General features: G+C 42.9%; 2 protein-coding genes across 2 annotated transcripts in view; both read left to right on the top strand.

Moving 5' to 3' along the window:
* The window catches only part of LOC112868649 (procathepsin L-like), a 130,006-nt gene that overhangs the window by 81,799 nt on the left and 28,106 nt on the right, over nt 1–20,101 (top strand). The gene's annotated exons all lie outside the window — the stretch shown is intronic.
* On the top strand, nt 12,740–16,054 carry YIPF6 (Yip1 domain family member 6). Its single transcript, XM_086685145.1, has one exon. It carries the CDS (start codon nt 12,751–12,753, stop codon nt 13,459–13,461), a length of 711 nt encoding a protein of 236 aa, XP_086541271.1. The 5' UTR covers nt 12,740–12,750; the 3' UTR covers nt 13,462–16,054.

Genomic DNA, 20,101 nt, shown 5'->3' on the forward strand with positions numbered 1-20,101 from the left:
TTGGGTCTTCCTGTGAATTTTGCCCATGACTCTGCCTTTCATTAATGTCCCCACCAGGACCCTGACTGATGTGGATCAAGCACTACCACTCAGGTCCGAGAGACCATTTTTTGTCAAAGGCAACAATAAGTGCACACAGGAGCTGTCCGTGGTTTTCGGTGCCGCTGAGCGTCCCAGTGAGAAAGGTCTTCCTTTATGGAATCCCCTCCAGGGCTTTCGGTCACTCTAGGGGCAGGTCTCGGTTTGTGGCCTGAAGTCCATCCCGGCTAATCTCCCCTGTTGAGAAAGCAGGACTGAGCAACTGCACGTACCAGATGTCAGCCCCGTGGTTGGCGGTTCACGCAATATTTCTATCAATGGCAGCAGAAGTGCTTTTCCGTTACGGGAAGGATATTAACGATCCACTTTTCAAGTCCACGTCTGTTAGTAAATGGAAATAATGGATCAATTTTGAAATATCACATGAACATTTATGGTGAGACCTGTGAGGTTAGCTGGAAACACGATTTGGGTCCCTTGCGTCTGTACCTAGAGCCTGGGGGCCCCAGGAGTGGTGCCCATGGACCCACGGCCCCATTACTAGTGCGCCTGCCTGTCTCTCCTCCATTTTCCTGAGGGCAGAGCTAGTCTGTTTGCCTCAGGGCTGGGACTTGGGCGGTGAGAGGAGGTTCCCCATAAGTACACTGGGGGAGGGACCCGGGTAGCTGAGATACAGCTGTAGTTAACACCTTAGGTTTGCAGGGAATAGTAACACACATTGCAAAGTCCTGAAGAATTGACCATTTCCCCCGGGCTGCCTGACTTTCACAGTCGGTGAGCCAAACACAAAGTGAGCCCTTGCATAAGAGCAAAGATTTCAGACTGAGGACAAGCCCAATGGGAAAATTCAAGGCAGGAAGGAGAAAAGCAGGAACAGTTACTCTTAAGTGAATAGGTCTCTCTCATTATACAAGTAGGACACTTGGCCAATAGAAATGTAAAGAAGAAATGATGCAACCCTCAGTGGCAACGTGGTCCCCGTCGCAGTGTGCTTCTCTGCAGACTCTTAGTCCAAGTGGCGAAGGCTCTCGGGTTTCCCGAGAAGGGGTCTGTCCACTCCCCGTGGCGTCAGACCTGTGTCCTGGACAAGCACTGTCAGGGATGGACTGTCTCAGTGGCACCATGGCCTCCGGCTTCCTAGGAGCAGACCAGATTTGCCAAATGAAAGGTATTCCGGCACCTCCTGCAGGAATTTTTTGCCGGGAGGATAAAAGATTGGGACAGAGTTGTCCACAGTATTACAACAATAATGATTTCATGTGGAGACATTAAAATTACAGAGGGAAAACATTAATTTTTGCTAACTGCTGGCCCCTAGTGGCCTGATGGAGAAGCCCCTTTGCAAGCTGGGCAGAAGACCCTCCCTTGTGCTCCTCTCTGGGGACAGAGGGCAGCAGCCCTCTGCAAGAGGCCCAAATACCCAACTTGTCCAGTGACATCTCTTCAAGTGTGAATGGTGGCAGCAAATCCAGTTTTCCTACTCCCTCCCTCACCCATGTGCACAGCACTGCCAGGCCCTGGGTTTCAGCCTCTGCCTTCGTCACAGGCACATTATGTCTCTGAGCCCCGGGTTACTTCTCCCTGAAGGGGGTTTATCACACAAGCTCACCAAGTCCAGAGAATCCGGTGAGATGACATGTGTGTGGCACCTGGACCAGGTCAGCAGCCTCCCCGGGAGACCCGCTGCATTGCTGTGCTGATTGCAGCTGGGGCGGCTTCTGGGTCAAAGGGCACATCCTCCTGACAGAACCTTCTGTCACCAGGCCCCAAGTCCCAAGTCTCCCTAAGCAGTGGCTGAAGGATGCTGCCACACACAGTGACCCTTGTGGATAATCCCGCCACCCTGAGCCGCATTTTATCAAGAATCTGCTTGCAGATTCTTCAAGTTGGGGAAAATCGATGAGAAGGAAGATGAATGGAGACATGACTTCTGAGGGGTGAGGGGTGAGTAGCAAATAACACTTCTCCCTCCCCAGGAACCATGTGTCACTTGATGTGTGGCTGGTTCAGGGTAACTCCTAGGCTCCTGGAGCATAATCTTCATTACCCATGAGGACCTATGAAATTTCCAGGTAACAGATATAAACAGATTTCTTTGTCTCTCTATCTCTGTCTCTGTCCCTGCCTATCCTTGTCTGTCTGTCACCAATCTTTGTCTCTGTCTCTCTCAGTCTCGGTCTCTCTCTCTCTCTGTCTCTCACTCAGGCACACAAGTTCTCATCCTATCCTGCCTCCCCTGTGGTTCAGACTGGAATAAATTTAACCCCACAGCAGGGAGCTGGCTCCCTCTAGGGGGAACAGCAGGAATTGTGAGGGAACTTGACCTACAACTAGAAGCACTGGCCAGGTCCGTATTCAGAGTCTGAGCTTAATCATTAAATCAGGAAAACTGCTGCCCTCAGAGAAGATGTAACCCATCCTACATTTACAAATCAAATCAAAACTACAGAAGAAAATGGAAAATGCATGTATGAGATTGCCTTTATGCTGAAGTCATCACTAGGCACTGGCAAAAGAACCAGATGCTTCATGAACTGCCAGCTGTGTTGCAAGGGCAGCCCGCTTGGCCCCTCCAGGCTTCAGTGAAATTGTGGAGAGATACCCTGTAGGCTCTCGTGTGGACATCTATGAGGTGTCACATGTACTGTATTTTGTCCAGTGCTCTGCACACACTTGGTGCTCAGAAAGTAGTAGCAATATGTATGAGCAACATTGTAGACATCAATCCAATTTGGTATTATTTCTTCCCAAAGTCGCAATTCTTCTGTGTTCACAAAAAATAAGTGGAAAGGGCATGTTAACCTCAGTAAACTGTCCCCCGTTCCCGACAAATTCAACTCAGATGTCCTTCCTCATGGAGAGAGGGATCACATAGAAACACCATGTATAATACCATTGTTTTTGATGTGGCTACAGATATGACACTATGTGATATCGTGTACACAAGTGAATTTGAGGTACAAAATTGAAACTGTTATGGAAAATCAATGATAGGCTATATTCTTATTTTCCCAAAGGTAATTTCCTCACTTGGGGGGATCTGGAGAAATAAAATCCCAACAAAGTTCCATGTGAGTGAGTGCGCAATCCCAACATTAAGCCACATTACGGAGCATTCATTCCAACATCACCAACTTTGAGATGCACAGGAACAGGATTCCATAGGAACCCAATTGTGCTGCCCGCTGCTCTCAAGTCACTGGGTGTGCCCAGCATTCCAAGAAGAAAGCCTAAGGCGAGGACCCTTCCTGGGGCCAATGCTGGATCTGTGCAATCTGGAAGCTGTGTTTGTCCAAGCTCACTGTGTCTTCAAGGGCTGGGTCCCACCTGTCCTCCCAATAGAACACGATGCCATGTGCAGTTTACACATTTGTGATGTGGACTTTTGTTTTCTGTGACCATGATTTCAGTCAGGCCTGTCCTTGCTATTGCTGGGACATCTGCAAGTGCAGGCCAGGAAGGGGGTGGACACAGGGCCCACAGCCAGGCTGACCAACCTAAGGCCACCAAGGCACTAGGAGACACGAGCCAAGCAACCAGCGCAAAGCCAGCACTCCTCCTAGACCATGACAGGAGACAGCACAAAGCAAGCACGGAGTGGAGAGACAGGAGCCGGGGAGGCGGCGCCTATGTGCTGGCTTCCAGAGCCGGGATGAGGGCAGGAACCTTGTGGAGCTGGTGGAGGAGAGTCTGGGACAGTGTCTTCTGAAGAAGTTTCTCAGCTGCAGACACTTAAGGATCCCACCAGGGTGGTTTTCCCAGACCCCGAGGGGCCCAACAGCTGCTTTTGATTCCACCCTGGATGTTAAGGAGGGTCACAGATACTGGAGGAAGGGTCCTCAGCGTGTATCCTGAACACAGGTGACAGAAGGTGTGTTACTCACAGAAAAAGGCAAGGCCCTGAGCAGATTTTAAATTTTGCCCCAGGTTCAGAATTCCTGCCTGGTCTGTGCTTTGTGTGATAAGACTTTTAAGAGCTACTCCCTTAGGAACTTTCAAATATGCAATAGAGTGTAATGAACTGTGGTTCCATCCTGTACAGTACATCCTGGGACTTACTTATTTTACACCTGAAAGTGGTACCCTGGTCAGCGATGCTACCCATGTCTGATTCTGTCCCGTTGCATCTAAAAACAATTCATGTAAAGTGCACACAACAGATAACTGACCATTTTAGCCATTTCAGAGGGACTGAAACTCTGTGGCTTTACTATGTGTACAATGTGTACAACCAGCACTGCTCTGGGTTCCAGAGCATTTCCATCCCCTGAGGAAGCTCCATAGCTATAACAAGTCACCCCCTGTCCCTGCCCGGGCTCTGGCAACAACGAGCATGCTCTCTGTCACCAGGGATGTGCACGCGTCCATGGTATTTTGGTGCACAAGAAATGGGGTGGAGTAACTCCCATGAAGCTGTCAATTTAAAAGGGAACCAGAGTCAGCCTGTCAGCCTGGCCCAGGGGCCCCTGCCCCTCTGTGTGGAGGGGTCCCGTTCCCTCATGACACCGTGATGGCACCAGATGCTGAGAAGGGGCGTCAGGAAGTACATACACGATGCTGTATGGGGCCAGAGGACCCCGTAACCTTCCCACTGTCCTCTCTCAGCCCTACATGGAGAAGCAGGATTATTCACAGGTTCACTCACTCACTCATTTATGGAGGCCCGCATGGGCTGAGCAAAGTGCAGGGAACAGGAAGGTGTGGACCCGGCCCAGATCCGTGTCCTGAGGAGACACAGACACATGAACACTGACACCAAACCCAACAAGAACTCTGATAGGATGGTGTGGGTGGGTGCTCTGTGCACCCAGAGAGCCAACTTCTACATGGGATGGCTCTCACTGCCCTTGCTCCAACCGGCCTCACAGCCAGCCTGCTCTCCCACCCCCAGCCTGATCCTGGCCCCAGAACAGGGTCTGTTGGAGTGTGGGGTGTAGCCTCGGGGGGGATTCCCTCCTGACCCAGGATGGTCCAGCTGCTTTAGCCTGGAGGGCGCAGTTGGGTGAGGCTTGGTGTAATAGTTCTGCTCTCCACTAGGTGACACTGCTTAGCTTACTGGGATGGATCAGTGTACAAGTGGAAATAGATTACCCAGCTCTCCAGTCTGGCACTGGAAATTGGCGCTCTCACTCACCCAAAATCAAGCACCCCTCTTTGTCTCAGGCCTCCTCCACTCCCTGCCTCTACCCGGTCTGTGTCCAAGCTGTTCACTTGCCCAGCGGCACCTTCCTCCAGAGTTTTATCTCAGATGGGGTGTTGTTTTAAAACCACACGCTTCAGAGACTCCCACAGTTCGGACCCGTGCCAACTCTCTGAGGGAGGGTCTCACTGAGCAATGGCCAGTACTGGTTTGCCCCAGAAAACGTTTGTGTGGTCGGGAAGCAGCAGAGGTTCAGAGATTATGACATACCACAACATACAGCGGGCACCAGGTTTTGCCGCAGTCTGGTGTCTTTGTCCCAATACCCGCAAACGTGGCTGCTCTCTGGGGTCCTGTGGGACCTTTGCCTGCAGGGAGGCCCTATGGCCTCTACCAAATGCACACCAAGCAGGGAAACCGCTTCTCCCCATGTGGCACAGGGATACCTCAGATCCTGCTGCCTGTTCCTGGGGATTCGCCCTGCTTCCTCACCAGAGCACCACTAGGCACTGAGCTCCAAAATTTCAGACTCTGCTCTTCACTTATTATAGAATTTTGGTGGTATTGAAACCCTCTTCTTTCTCCCTGTTAATGATTTGGGGAACAGATTTCTTGTTCAGTCTCCTGCGAGTATTTTCACTCTTTCTCTCAAGCTACTTTTTTTTTTTTTTTTTTGGAGGGGGGGTTGTGTGCCTTTTGTGCATGATCCCAATGTGCCATACTCTCCCCATTTCTCTTTCTGTCTCTGTTCTCTCTCCATGAAAATGGCCCCCTTCCCTCCGCAGCCTTTCTCTCCCCACTTCACCTCTCCACACCACAGACTTGCCAAGCTCTGTAGCTCAAGTTATGCAGATTGTTGCACTAATCCTCAGATCAATTCCCTAGGAGTTCAAAATGGTTTGGTGGTGATCTAGCTGCATTTCAGGGATAAGACAATTCAGGGTCTCCATGCTTCTCTGTCATCTTAAACTCTCCCTAATCATCTTTATTTCTATTTAAAACCAACTCAGGGCACCCAGGTGGCTCAGTCCATTAAGCATCTGACTTAGGCTCAGGTCATCGTCTCACACTTGTGAATTCAAGCCCTGTGTTGGGCTCTGTACCCTCAGCTCTGAGCCTGGAGCCTGCTTCAGATTCTGTGTGTGTGTGTCTCTCTCTCTACCCTTACCCCATTCATGCTCTGTCTCTGTCTCTCAAAAATAAATAAACATTAAAAAAATTAAAACCAACTCTACTGCACCAAGTGGACATGCTCAAAGAAAGGAGGAGAAACCATAGCCAGGGGTGTTCTGATGCTTCTGGGAGCTGTTCTCCAGCAATCACACAGCAGGACATATGCCCATGTTGTGCACAGTTACAGTGCCCGGCTTACTGCCTTGGTAAGATCAGCCTCAAGAAGATACTTTCTGCTTGTTATGCTAAGTGAAATAAGCCATACGGAGAAAGATCCCATATGTTGTCACTCTTAATGTGGATCCTGAGAAACTTAACAGACCATGGGGGAGGGGAAGGGGAAAAAAAAGTTAGAGAGGGAGGGAGCCAAACCATAAGAGACTCTTAAAAACTGAGAATAAACTGAGGGTTGATGGAGGGTGGGAGGGAGGGGAAAGTGGGTGATGGGCATTGAGGAGGGCACCTGTTGGGATGAGCACTGCGTGTTGTATGGAAACCAATTTGAAAATAAATTTCATATAAATAAATAAATAGATAAATAAATAAATAAAAATTTAAAAATTTTAAAAATTAAAAAAAAGACAGATATGCTATGGAAATATTCTGGATTAAAAGAGGCTAAAAAATTCTGACGACTAAATGCAATACCTAACTCTAGACTGGATCTTTGTATTGAAGGCATGAAAATGTTACCATAGGCTATTATTAGGTCAAGTGACCAGAATATGGATAGTAGCTCAAATAAAAATATTACATCAATGTAAAAAAAAAAAACATACTCCCTGCTATGAACTCCCACCAGCACAGACTGTTCTCTGTGGGGGTCCCTCTGTGCAGCTTAAATGTTACCAACCATGCCATATAGCTTCCCCTGTGTTGCCTTCCACTGGGACCATAGTTCATCTAAGCTCTGGTTGAGTTGCGGAGCAGCTGAGGCTATTCCCAAGCAAAGGGCAGCCAGGAAGAGAGAAGGATGCATGTTTCAAAACCTAGGAAAGCAAAACACATGAGTTTCTTTTTTTTTTTTTTTTCAACGTTTATTTATTTTTGGGATAGAGAGAGACAGAGCATGAATGGGGGAGGGGCAGAGAGAGAGGGAGACACAGAATTGGAAACAGGCTCCAGGCTCTGAGCCATCAGCCCAGAGCCTGACGCGGGGCTCAAACTCACGGACCGTGAGATCGTGACCTGGCTGAAGTCGGACGCTTAACCGACTGCGCCACCCAGGCGCCCCAAAACACATGAGTTTCTAATTAAACCAAACTGTCTAAAAGCTATCTCCTTTCTTCTGAGATGTTAGAGCCACCCTGATAGAGAATAAATACTCCCAAGTGTTTGCACAGGGCTGGGGAGGAAGGCTGAGGACGTGGGATTTGCAGGAGACTTGCAGAACTGCTCCCCACCCTGCAACCATTTCCATTTCCAGGGCATGTGGACAGGGGCACATGGCACGGCCATCCACAGCCTAGAGGTGGGGTGTATGATGGGGCCAGGCTCAAGGACAGCACCTTCTGCGAGCTCTGAACCTCTAAACCAAAAGGTGGTGGCCAAGCTTGTTTGGGGGTGGCCCATCCCCTCAGGACTGGCCCAGCACCTCACCTGTGCCAGGCGCAGCCCCACTGAGCTGACAGAAGGATCTGCCCTGAGCCAACCCCCCGCCTTTCAGGCCACATTCTCCATGTGGAAAACCTTACCAAGGTTCCCAAGGGAATGGGCGGTGGTGCTCACAGGGCTTTCATAGTGACAGGACACATGCTAATAAATGAAGGTACATATTTGCCTGTCTTGTTTTGTGTAAATAAAGACTATTGCCAGCAGGTCTTGAAAGCCAAGAAACCACAAAACTCAATGGGCATGGGTTGAGCATTTAAAGGCTGCTAGAGCTCTGACCATCTCAAAGAGACACCCATGATGGCAGAAGGTGGTCATAGAATAGGTTAGATGGACACCAGGTCACCTGTCAGCCTCAAGAAAATTTTCCTATAACTTGGTACCCTGTGACACACTGCACAGCCCTCAACCCCATGACACCTCCCTTTCAGGTATTAGCTTGGCTCCACAAAACCCAAAGCCATAACTACTGGGATCCTTAAATTCTAGAGTCAGGTGTGCTAGGCTTTTCACACACCTGCTTACTTTCTAAGAACTGTAGTCCCAGAAGGTACAGATATCTAGAAAGATGAAAACATTTATTAAAAATAACCTAGAATTATAGTGGCCATTATGGGGAATTTCCAGTTGGACAGAACTATTCACTTAAGATGTATACATGAAAGTCAGGGTTCTCAGTTTAAATAAACAGAATGGGGTACTTATTTTAATGCATATGCAGAAGACTCCAAAAGCCTTCAGTATTCCAAAATAGCTGCATTGAAAGATTCACTACAAAAGGCTACTAAAAAATTAGAAACACAAGAGGTGCTTAAGACCAAAGACTGTAAGACTGACTTACGTCCTCCACCTCCTCAGCCCTCCTTGCCCTGAGTGCTGCATCTGCTACTTTCCTGTCCCAGGTGCCTTTCCACCTGAAGACACACTCACCTTTTTACAGGACACCACCTGAGGTTACAGGTGATCCTCCTGAGAGGCCTTTCATTGTTGGTCAAGGACTGAACTGAGGCCCACAGTAAAATATTTCTTTTTTTTTAATATTTATTTATTACTGAGAGACAGAGACAGAGCATGAGCATGGGAGGGGCAGAGAGAGGGGAGACTCAGAATCTGAAGCCGTCTCCAGGCTCTGTGCAGACAGCTCAGAGCCTGACATGGGCCTCGAACCCAGGAACCATGAGATCATGACCTGAGCCAAAGTCGGACATTTAACCCACTGAGCCACCCAGGCGCCCCGCCCACAGTAAAATATTTCTTAAACCTGAGCAGGGCCCCCAAGAGTTTTTAGTTTGTTTGTTTCATATTTATTTATTTATTTATTTATTTATTTATTTATTTATCTATTTGTCTGTATGTGTTTGTTTCATTTTTTAAAAATGTTTATTTATTGATTTTGAGACAGACTGCACTTGAGAGCCAGGGAAGGAAAGAGAAAGAGGGAGAAAGAGAATCCCAGGCAAGGTCCATGCCAGCAGCACAGAGCCTGACTAGAGACTTGATCTCATGAACCGTGAGATCATGACCTAAGCTGAAATCAAGAGGCTGATGCTTAACCAATTGAGCCATGCAGACACCCCTTTTTCTTTCATTTTTAAATCAATTCCTCCTGAGAAATAAAAATTCACATTATCCCTTCCTTTCCGAGTCCAGTCTCATTGGTTATGGATCCTTTTTTCCCAGGAATAACTATTTCCTTCTTGTCCGTTTGGTTTTACATCCTAAGAATGTGGCTTGGCTTTCCACTTGCCTGGGCTCTCTCTTCAGCTATCTTTGGGAGTGGCTCTAGATCTTGTCAAAGTAGTACTGTTTACACCCTTTTGGAGGATGTCTTTCAGGTCCATGATGTTGTTTAATACTGCCAGAAATGTTATTGGTTTTCCTGGCTAAAAACTGATAATATATTTTTAAAATTTTTTATAACTCTATAAGAAAAACTTACACCAAAATTAAAGTTGATCATCAGAGCCTGCTGGAATTTTTTTGTTTTAATTTTTTTTTCAATTTTTAATTTTTAGGCCTTATTCTACCAAACAGAAAAATAAAAACAGATCCAAAGTAAAAGGTTTTTTTAAGATTTTATTTTTTAAGTAATCTCTACACCCGACATGGGGCTTGAACCAACAACCCAGAGATCAAGAGTCACATGTTCTATCAACTGAGCCAGCCAGGCTCCCCCGAACTAGTAAGTTTTATACCTATTTCATGACAGTAATTTTACACCAGAAGCTATAAGGTCTGCGACTCTGTACACTGACGTTTACATTTTAATGTGTTGTAAACGCTTCCACATTCAGATGGCATTGCTAAAATTCCCTTGTGAAGACCTCTATTTACCTGGTTCAAAGGCAAATGACAGTAAGCACTGGGCATTCTAAAACTGCAAAAGGTAGAGACCAACCCAAATACTTTCAAGTTCAAAAGATCTAAGAAATTACTTGATAAGGTACTTTAAGTTTGATGGTTTAATTAACACAAACACATCTTTAGAGTTATCAACAGTAAATAAACAGACTTGTATTCTACCTGAGTTTACTAACCAAATAAGTTATCTCTTATAAGATCTTACAGCCACAAAAGAATGAATAAATAAAATAATAGCCTAGGATAAAACTTACTTTGTCTAATGCCTAATAAAGCTTTGTAAGTAATCTGCACAAAATTGTTAAAAACAAGTAGATTAAATCTCAAGTTTTGGAGCAATTTTTTTAAATGTGGATGCAGGGGCCAAGTGCAGGCTGCTCCAAGATGGGCCACTTTGGCAAAAAGATTGTTTTGGAGTTAAAAGAAACCAAAACCCAGCTGATTCAGGAAAAACTCTTTACCTCTCCCCTCAACTATCTGTCTGTAGAAGGAAGGGGACATTAGCCTACAGATTGCTCCTTCCCTAAGAAACTAAACTACACAACAGGACAAACATTGTTTTCCAAACATCCTGCTTACCAATGGTCTCCCTCCTCTTTGTATCCCCAGCCCTGACCTTTCTCCTTATCTCAGGGTGTCCTGTGAGCCTCATGTTGCCTGTCTTTGGAATTCCATGACAACATGGGTTCCCTGTATGTATGAAACTAAGTTTGATTTTTCTTCTGCAACTCTTAGATTCTTAGCCCAACTTAAAGGGCAGAGGAAATTTTTCCTCCTGGTAACTAACAAAATTCAACCAAATAAATTTGGAGATCTAAGTGGCTTTCTGAAATGCTTCATGAATCAGGCAGGACCCCACTGAGCATATAGAGATGTGCATCCAGGAGTAGTACAAAATGGAAGACTTTATAGAAGGGGGTGTCCAGAGAGTTATTAGCAAAGGAAAAGGATTGCTCCTGGCAGTGCTCTTTCTAGGGGACAAAACATGGTTTCTACCTCACCTCTTTGAGGGACGGAGAGGACCCAAGTGGCAGACTCATTGGACTAGATTGAAAAATTCCTGGCTGACAGGTTAATATTACATTGGTGGGGTAGGTGGAAACTGCAGTTAGGTTCTATATTAAGAACCACTTTGAGGGGCTCCTGGGTGGCTCAGTCGGTTGTCTGACTTTGGCTCAAAGTCAAGACCTCACGGTTTGTGGTTCAAGCCCCGCATTGGTCTCTGTGCTGACAGCTCAGATCCTGGAGCCTGCTTCAGATTCTCAATCTCCCTATCTCTCTGTCAAAAATAAATAAACATTAAAAAACAGAACCAGTTTGGGAACTTAGCTGAAATGACATTCTGGATTTAAAATGACTACTTTTGATGGGTATTGCAAAGATTATAGAGGATAAGTTATATGGCAGTCAGCATACAATCCCTAGCATATAGCTACTATATTATTCTTCATGATGTTCTGGTATTTAAGAGGGCCCTTATCATCAAAACACCCTTGTTAGGGTCATATCTTAAGATATATCACTGAAGATTTGAGAACTGTCAAACAGTCCAGAAATAATAGGACACATGACAAGCCCTTGAGGTCTGGGAAGGGAAAAGCACCTGAGGTCACAGGACCCAACAGAGATGGACAGAGGATTAGGGTCAGAAGGCCACACATCTGTCAGCTGGAGCCATTCCAACACACTGCCTCAGGTGTGCTCTCTGCTCAAGGTTGGATGGAGAATAAAGGACTAAGGTGCACTTGGAGTCTCTCAACCAAACCAGCTTCCATCATCATAGCTTTCTGCCCCGATTTTCCTTGCTTATTGTGTCCCCAAATGGGCATGATGCACTGAAAGAGGTCAATCGTGGGTAGATCTTTGGGCAAAATGCAATGCTGCCTCCTGGACTCACCTCAGTGAATCTTGCTCATCAGTGATCAAGCTGGTGTTCTTCCCCTCTTTTCTTGCGTGTTCTCAGAAAAATAATCGGCAGGTCAAAAACTACTTTCTCCACTTCTAGTGGATTCACTCTCCAAACTGGACTTGTCAGAAAATATGAGTCAACAGTTGCCTTAAAATTTCAGTGTCTAGGTCTTGACCTATTTGTAATCTAATGGAAAAGGTAGTGGGTTTTTGTGAAAATACAGAGTATGTGGATGTTTAATTATCAAGTGGAACAACTAACCAAACCAGTGACCTGGCTCATGAGCAATAGTGTCACATGTTGCTTACATGGTCGTCCTGGGGATGGGACAGGAATGCATCATTTCCCTGGCTTGTCTCCCCCCATTAGAGCTTTCATGAACAACTTGGCAGAGGCTGTTTTTAAGGATTCTCAGAGGGACCTTGGCCATTGTCCTCCCAGCAATTTCTCTGTTTTTTAATTAAAAAAAAAAAAAAAAAAAACAAGTAGGGAGCAACCCAGGAGAAGGAGGGCCAAGATGGCAAAAGCAGCAGAGTCTTTGGGAGAGCCAGGGACAACGTGGCCCAGGCCCCCGTTTGCAGGCCTTTCTGATATATCCATCTCACAAGACATCCTCGTGGAAGGAGAATTCACCATTCCTATGAGATCTCACATTCAGGAATTTGACAGCTCCACGTTAAATGAATCTGTTCAGAATACTATTATGCGTGATCTAAAAGCTGTTGGGAAAAAATTCATGCATGTTTTGTACCCAAGAAAAAGTAATAGTCTTTTGAGAGATTGGGATTTATGGGGCCCTTTGATCCTTTGTGTGACACTTGCATTAATGCTTCAAAGAAGCTCTGTAGATAGTGAAAAGGATGGAGGGCCCCAGTTTGCAGAAGTCTTTGTCATTGTCTGGTTTGGTGCAGTTACCACCACCCTCAACTCAAAACTTCTTGAAGGAAACTTATCTTTTTTCCAGAGCCTCTGTGTGCTGGGTTACCGTATACTTCCCTTAACAGTGTCAATGCTGGTTTGCCAGTTGGTCCTTTTGGCCGAGCAGGGACCAATAAACTTCATGGTCTGGCTTTTTGTGGTGATTGTGATGTTTGCCTGGTCTATAGCAGCCTCTACAGCTTTTCTTGCCGATAGCCAGCCTCCAAACCGCAAAGCCCTCACCATTTATCCTGTTTTCTTGTTCTATTTTGTCATCAATTGGATGATTCTCACCTTCACTCCCAAGTAAATCAGGAAATGGAAATTAAAAGCCAGTGAATTGAAAGCTCATCTGAAGGATACAATTCACCATGGAGCTTTGCCTCTGGCCCTCTTTTGTCTAATTTTGGAGATATTTTGAGATGAAATGGGAGCCATAAAGCACCATTGCCACTTATATAAGGAACTGATGTTCGAAAGGTTGTCCTTTTCCTCTTAATGTCATTTCTTGAAAATACATAGTATACACAGTATAGTGCTGCCTTAAGGCATGATAGGGTCACTGTGGTCCATTTGAGTGACAACCAATGATTTAGAAAGCACATGGATACATCCTGCAAGTTGAGTAGAATTAGTAAGTGTATTTTCAGTTTTGAGAATACCAGTTCAGGTGCAGCTCTTAAATACATTGCCTTATGACTATTAGAATATGCCTCTCTCTTCATAAATAAGAATGGATAGTCTGTATCCATTTTCTTTTATTTCTCTCTTAGGCTTAAAAAGGCAATGACAGAGTTTGGGAAGGGGTTTCATAATTGGGTAGGAGAAAACATGCATTCACCAGTGTTCAGATTTTGACAGGGGAAAATTCTACACTTGTTGCTTTTTTAAAAAGCAAAGGGCAGCTAAAGAATTGGCTTCTTTAGTCTTTTCATATAGTCACCTTTCTGCCATGCTTAACAGCACCTCAGTGACACTCTAATTTGTCACCTTACCCCCCCCCAGCTCTGAATATGCAAACTGTTCGCAGTTACCATATAATTTTCCTTTGATTAAAGCTCTCTGTGGACCAGTGCTTGAACTTATCCAGGTGGAAGACCTTAGTCCTTCATTCATATTATCATGTGGGCACTTTCTTCTTAACAGTAGGAGGTAGTTTGGATACAGCATAACTCTAAAGAATTATTCTGCGTAGTCTGGCCTCTAACTAGAAAGTAAAGCTAAATCAGAAGCCTGCACTTAACCATGTGAACACGGAGGGATTTAGTGTTCTGATGGCTGGTTCACAGAACAGCTAGATGCTTAGAGCATGATGTAGAATGAGTTAGGTTTACAGCTGCCACCTTTTCATAGTGGGCTTAGCAATTTTTCATTAGATGTGCTTGTCGGATTGGGGAATAGCAATATATTTTCTTGGTTTTAGACTTTATTTGTAAATCTAATTAACTCTTCTTTAGACAAGTACTTTTTTTGCACATGTGCACCTGCTTGTATTCTCAGCTATTTATACACACAAGTGTGAGGGCTTTTCAGGGAGCAGAGTGTCTGGAAAGGCTGATTTCTAAGCTAAACTGGGTTCCTTTAAGGTAATATGAGCTACTGCCTTCTATAAATTGCACATTGAAGAACTCTTAGTAGACAAAAGATTGGGAGTCAGGCAGACAACATCCACTGTATATACAGTTACTTATAAAAATAGGAATTTATTCCACATTTTTTCTTTATCATGGAATTTAAATATTTATTCATTTTGTATCTAAAGACTATCTACACATAGATATATAATTTTAAAAACACACTTTCTCCATTCTCAGCTTAACTAAGAACAATACTAGGACAAATGGGTTCCTGGCGTGATATTAAATTACAGAGCATTACAAAGTTGGTCCCCTCTGTCCCAGCCTTGTCCAGAGTTTTTGGTTATATCTTTATTTCAGCTTCCCTTCTAAATTTCAAAATAAACCCGTGAGCACAAAGCCAATGTTTCAGTCTTAAAGTGGTAAAGAAAATATTTTGAAACTGGTTCTGATTGGTCCAAAAGTATCATCCATTTCCATTGTCTGAAATTTTCTAACTTCTTACCAAAAACATCTCTCTTCCAAAGTTATTTCATACTCTGTCACAATGGTTATAATGTAAAATTTAAAAAAATAATACTGTTTCTCAAAAGGGAATTATCTGCTGAATTTTATTCAGGCTAAATATTTTGGTCAGGAATTTTTAGGGCCACAAATGAAGTAGGGGTTGTGTGGGGGTGGGTGGCGGGGGTTATACATATTGGGTGTTAAGGCAGCTTGTTCTGTATATTAACCTGTTGCTCTTTGGTGGCTTCAAGAATGGTTTTATTTGATTTAAATGAAGGTGGGTAAAATGGAGATTATCTTTCTCAAAATGAATGATCCATTTTATGGCATAAATTATATTTTCTTAATATATGCAAAAAAAGTGCATTGCTTTCTGTAGCAGAAGACCTGATTGTCTGGAAGTTGTAATCCTCAACACAGCTTTCCCTGATTTGCTGCAAAGGCACATGGCTAATTATAGAAAGAAAGACTGTAAGAGAAGGGGATTTTAACAAAGGAAACCCTCTTCCAAGAATTGGGAATTTTCATGCTTTAGATGAAACTCAAGTATGTGAGCATCATTACCAAATGTGGTGGATCATTGCCGAGTGTGGTGCATCACTACTGTCGTGGCTTGTCATTTGCTGCTCCTGCTTCTGAGATTGAGCCTCCACTGTCATATTCTTTAGCAATAGGAAGGGTAAAGACTGGATTTAATCGCTGTTCAGATTATAAAAACTCAACTGATGCAAACATATTTGAATGTGCCATGTAGTCATAAATGTCAGCCATACCACTAATTTTCAAGTCTTTTGCATTTTAAAAGGCTTATTACATGAATTCAATTGGATCTTTTTATTTTGATGGGGTTTTGTTTTGTTGGGCAAGGTGGGCTTGTCCCAGAGCATGGGACTGGTAAGCATTTAACTGTTTACTATATTTGTCTTTTTATAAAGTATTCCCCAGATGTGATGAGAAGGTTAGCAAGCCTTTGTATTTGAAGATTTAATTGTACACTTTTTATAAGCTAACTACTTACTGTACCTGGACTTCCTGTTTATTCCTGGAGATGAAAATGAAAATCTCCTGCCATTTCAAATCTTTGGGTCATCAAGTCATTGAAATGTATCTAAATGCTATCATGATATGATCAGACATCCATTGCATGCAGCTGTTTTATTCCAGGTAAAATACTGACATTATTACTCTTCATTAGACTGTTAATTTCTGAGACAATTTGGATAGAAATAAATGTGTGAATGTTAAAAAATAAAAAATTAAAAAACAGGTAATCACTTTGAAAATATGACAAAGTTCTGGTAAGTGAGATTAAAAAAAAAAAAAGCATCCAAAATTCCAGTCTACTTCCTTGTGGCCTCATGAAACCAGTAGACAACTGGGATTTATGGCTCGCTCAAGGAATACTCTGTTTTGACTGATGGCCTTTGATCATCATAATAAACTTTATCTTATCTTACAGATGAATGAACTAAAGCTTAGAGAGGTTTGGGACTTTCCTTAACAAGCAAGCAGGGAGCCAGGATTTTATCTCAGGAGCTGTAAGGTATAATTCCATACCAGAAAGCACTTAGCACCACAGGGCTGTGCCAGACCCAAGATGGAAGGCTGACAATCAGTGAAGATAATGGAAGAGAATTGCAAAGGACAATAGTTAATGTTTTATGCTGCAGCCAAGGGACCTCACACCTTCCCCACCACCTCCCCAAAATCAGTACCCTAGGCACAGTCCCTAAAATGATGGTTTGGAGAATTGTTGCCAGGCATGGGAAGACACTTGTAGAAATCAGAATCCAGTTGTTATGATGATCAGTACTAGAATCTACTATGTACAAAGCTGTGTCTGAAACATATAATCTCTCTATAATCACTTCATTTTTACCAAAGGTAGTCAAATTAATATTATTTGCAAAATATGTCTAGTTTTGAAAAATACTTGGCCTGATTATTTACCTAAGTGCAGCAAGAATAGTGATTGACATATGATTTCATCTTCTGACATCTTCTTGGGGCTTTATAGGCTCCATAAAGTCAACCTTAGTTCCTTAAAGCTGTCTGGTCAGATCTGAGTCTGTGCATGTCTTTCCCAGGTAGGTAGGACATTCCACTCAAAGCCTTGGTCATATAACCAGTGTTTCCAATGTGTCCCTGTTCTAAGGAAAACAGATTCTTACTGAATGTATGCAAATAAATACATTGCCATAAAATATAAGAGTACTCAGTGAGGTTCTGAATTTTGGAGGGTTCAAGTGGGGAGAAAAGACGGCTGTTTCAATCCTGCTTACAACAGTGTAATACATCAAATTGCTAGAAGTCAGTTAGCTTAAAAGAAAATGTTTCCTTAACTCTGGGAAAACAAAACATTTTTTAAGTGAGCATGAAGTCATAAAAATGCTACCAATCCTCCTTGGTTCATTCAGTCCCATGTTATTAAGTCTTGTTCTGCTTGAATCCAGTTTTTCCACTAGTTCTGGATATTTTTACATAGCTCGGTTTTATGATCTTAAGGTTGTCAGAAATCTATACTCAGAGGTTTAGTTTCTGGTTTTGTTTCTATGTTTTATTTTTTTCATGAGCCTCACTGAAGATGAAACACATTGGCAGGAAGCTTTTATAAAAGTATTTGAGTAGAAGTATAAATGTCTGTAAATAATAAAAAGCTTGAAAACTGCCATGGCTAAAGAACTGGTGAGAGTTCATGACAATACAATTGACAAGGACATTTGATTGTTTCTGACACACAACACTTCAATATAATAACAGACCTGGACATCAGGTCTCTGTGGGCTTTATACGATTTTATACGATTTTGAAACACTTATTTTAATAACATCTCTATACAATTATAATCTAACAGAATTTAGCATCACTTACTCGACAATGCTTTAATTTTTTATCATTTTTAACACACCAAGAAAGGCTAATTAATTTCTCAGAAAATCTTTTAACTGTTCCTATATATATATATATATATATATATATATATAATGTGTGTATATATGTGTATATATATGTATATATACACACATACACATCAAACGGTTTGAACATTTGATTAAATGGGATGATAGATCATTATGTAACAGTAGTTACGCATTTAACAAAGTGACAATAAAGGATGTCAAAGGCAAAAAAAAAAGGAAAGAAAAGAAAAAAGATGTCAAAGGTTATATAGTTATAAGCAAAATTTGTTAAGATTTTTAATAGAAAGACTCAGTTTTCTTAAGTTTTCAAAATCCATATAGACATAGAAAAGCATTTTCATGGTATATAGAATCCGGTTTTTTGTTTTGTTTTTTTTAGCAGATAACTTTGAAGGTAAAGAAAAACCTTTGTTTATAATTTTTTTTAACGTTTATTTATTTTTTTTTTGAGACAGAGAGAGACAAAGCATGAACAGGGGAGTATCAGAGAGAGAGGGAGACACAGAATGTGAAACAGGCTCCAGGCTCTGTGCAGTCAGCACAGAGCCCGATGCAGGGCTCGAACACAAGGACTGCGGGATGGTGACCTGAGCCGAAGTTGGACGCTTAACCAACTGAGCCACCCAGGCGCCCCCCTTTGTTTATAATTTTTAATGAACAGCCAACCATTAGTTCAAGAAATATTTGTTCTTTTAACAAAGAGAAACAAATTTTCCACTAGGGTGCTTTTTTTTCTTTTTCTTTTATATAGTTTATTTATTTTGAGAGAGAGAGAGTGCGCGCGCGCACACACAAGTGGGGGAGGGATAGAGAGAGGGAGGGAGAATCCCACTGACAGTGCAGAGCCCAATGCGGAGCTTGAACTCACAAAACATGAGATCCTGACCTGAGCCAAAGTAGGACCCTACACCAGGGTGCTTTTAATATCAAAATTCATTTCTGGGGCACCTGGGTGGCTCAGTTGGTTGAGCCTCGGACTCTTGATTTTGTCTCAGGTCACGATTCCAGAATCATGGAATCAAAACCCGAGTCCAGCTCCATGATATGTGTGGAGCCTGCTTGGTATGATCTCTCTCTCTCTCTCTTTCTCTCTCTCTCTCTCTCCCTCTGAACCTCTCCCCTGCTCACACACACTCTCTCAAAAAAATTTTTTTTACTTAAATTTATTTTTTTTAATTCTTTTTAATATCTATATTTTTGAGACAGAGAGAGAGAGCACCACCTGGGGAGGGGCAGAGAGAGAAGGAGAGAGAGGAACCCAAGCAGGCTCAGTGCTGTCAGCACAGAGCCCTATGTGGGGCTCCATCACATGAACTGTGAGATAATGACCTGAGCCAAAATCAGGAGTCTAGCACTTAACTGATAGAACCACCCAGATGCCCCAAGATTATTTTAATTTTAGCTTGTACTGACCAAACATAAAACTCCTCTCCAAAGATTACTTTTCTATAAACCTTTTACAACTTTCCTTCTTACATTCAGATATTGTCTTAACTTTTTGTTGTTTTGTTCGTTTGTTTTTGCACCCAATCAGCCTCACATTAAGAGAAAAATCTTCTTTTCTCTAATAAAAATATATATCTCCATCCTAATACCATTTTTGCAATAGAGCTAGCCTGCACTTATTTGAATCTTAGCAAACACACAATAAAAGTCTCATATTTAATGCTGATAATTCTAAAGACACGTCTATTTTAATAAAATCAATAACCTTAAATTACCTTTAGTACCAAATATTTTCCAACATCACATGAACTTGAAAAACATTTCAGGTGTTTTTTTTTATCTTTTTGAGGTTTACAATGCCCAATTTCTACAAGCACTTACCTCCAAACTACATAGAGCTCTTTCACAACTTAATGTTAGCAATACCATCTGGAGGAACAGAAATCATCCCGCATTTACAACATGTGCAGACATATACACAGACAAGATAGTAAAAAAA

The sequence above is a fragment of the Puma concolor genome, chromosome D4, assembly GCF_028749965.1.
Source record: "Puma concolor isolate L17-30 chromosome D4, mPumCon1.1.hap2, whole genome shotgun sequence".
Classification (NCBI taxonomy): Eukaryota; Metazoa; Chordata; class Mammalia; order Carnivora; family Felidae; genus Puma; species Puma concolor.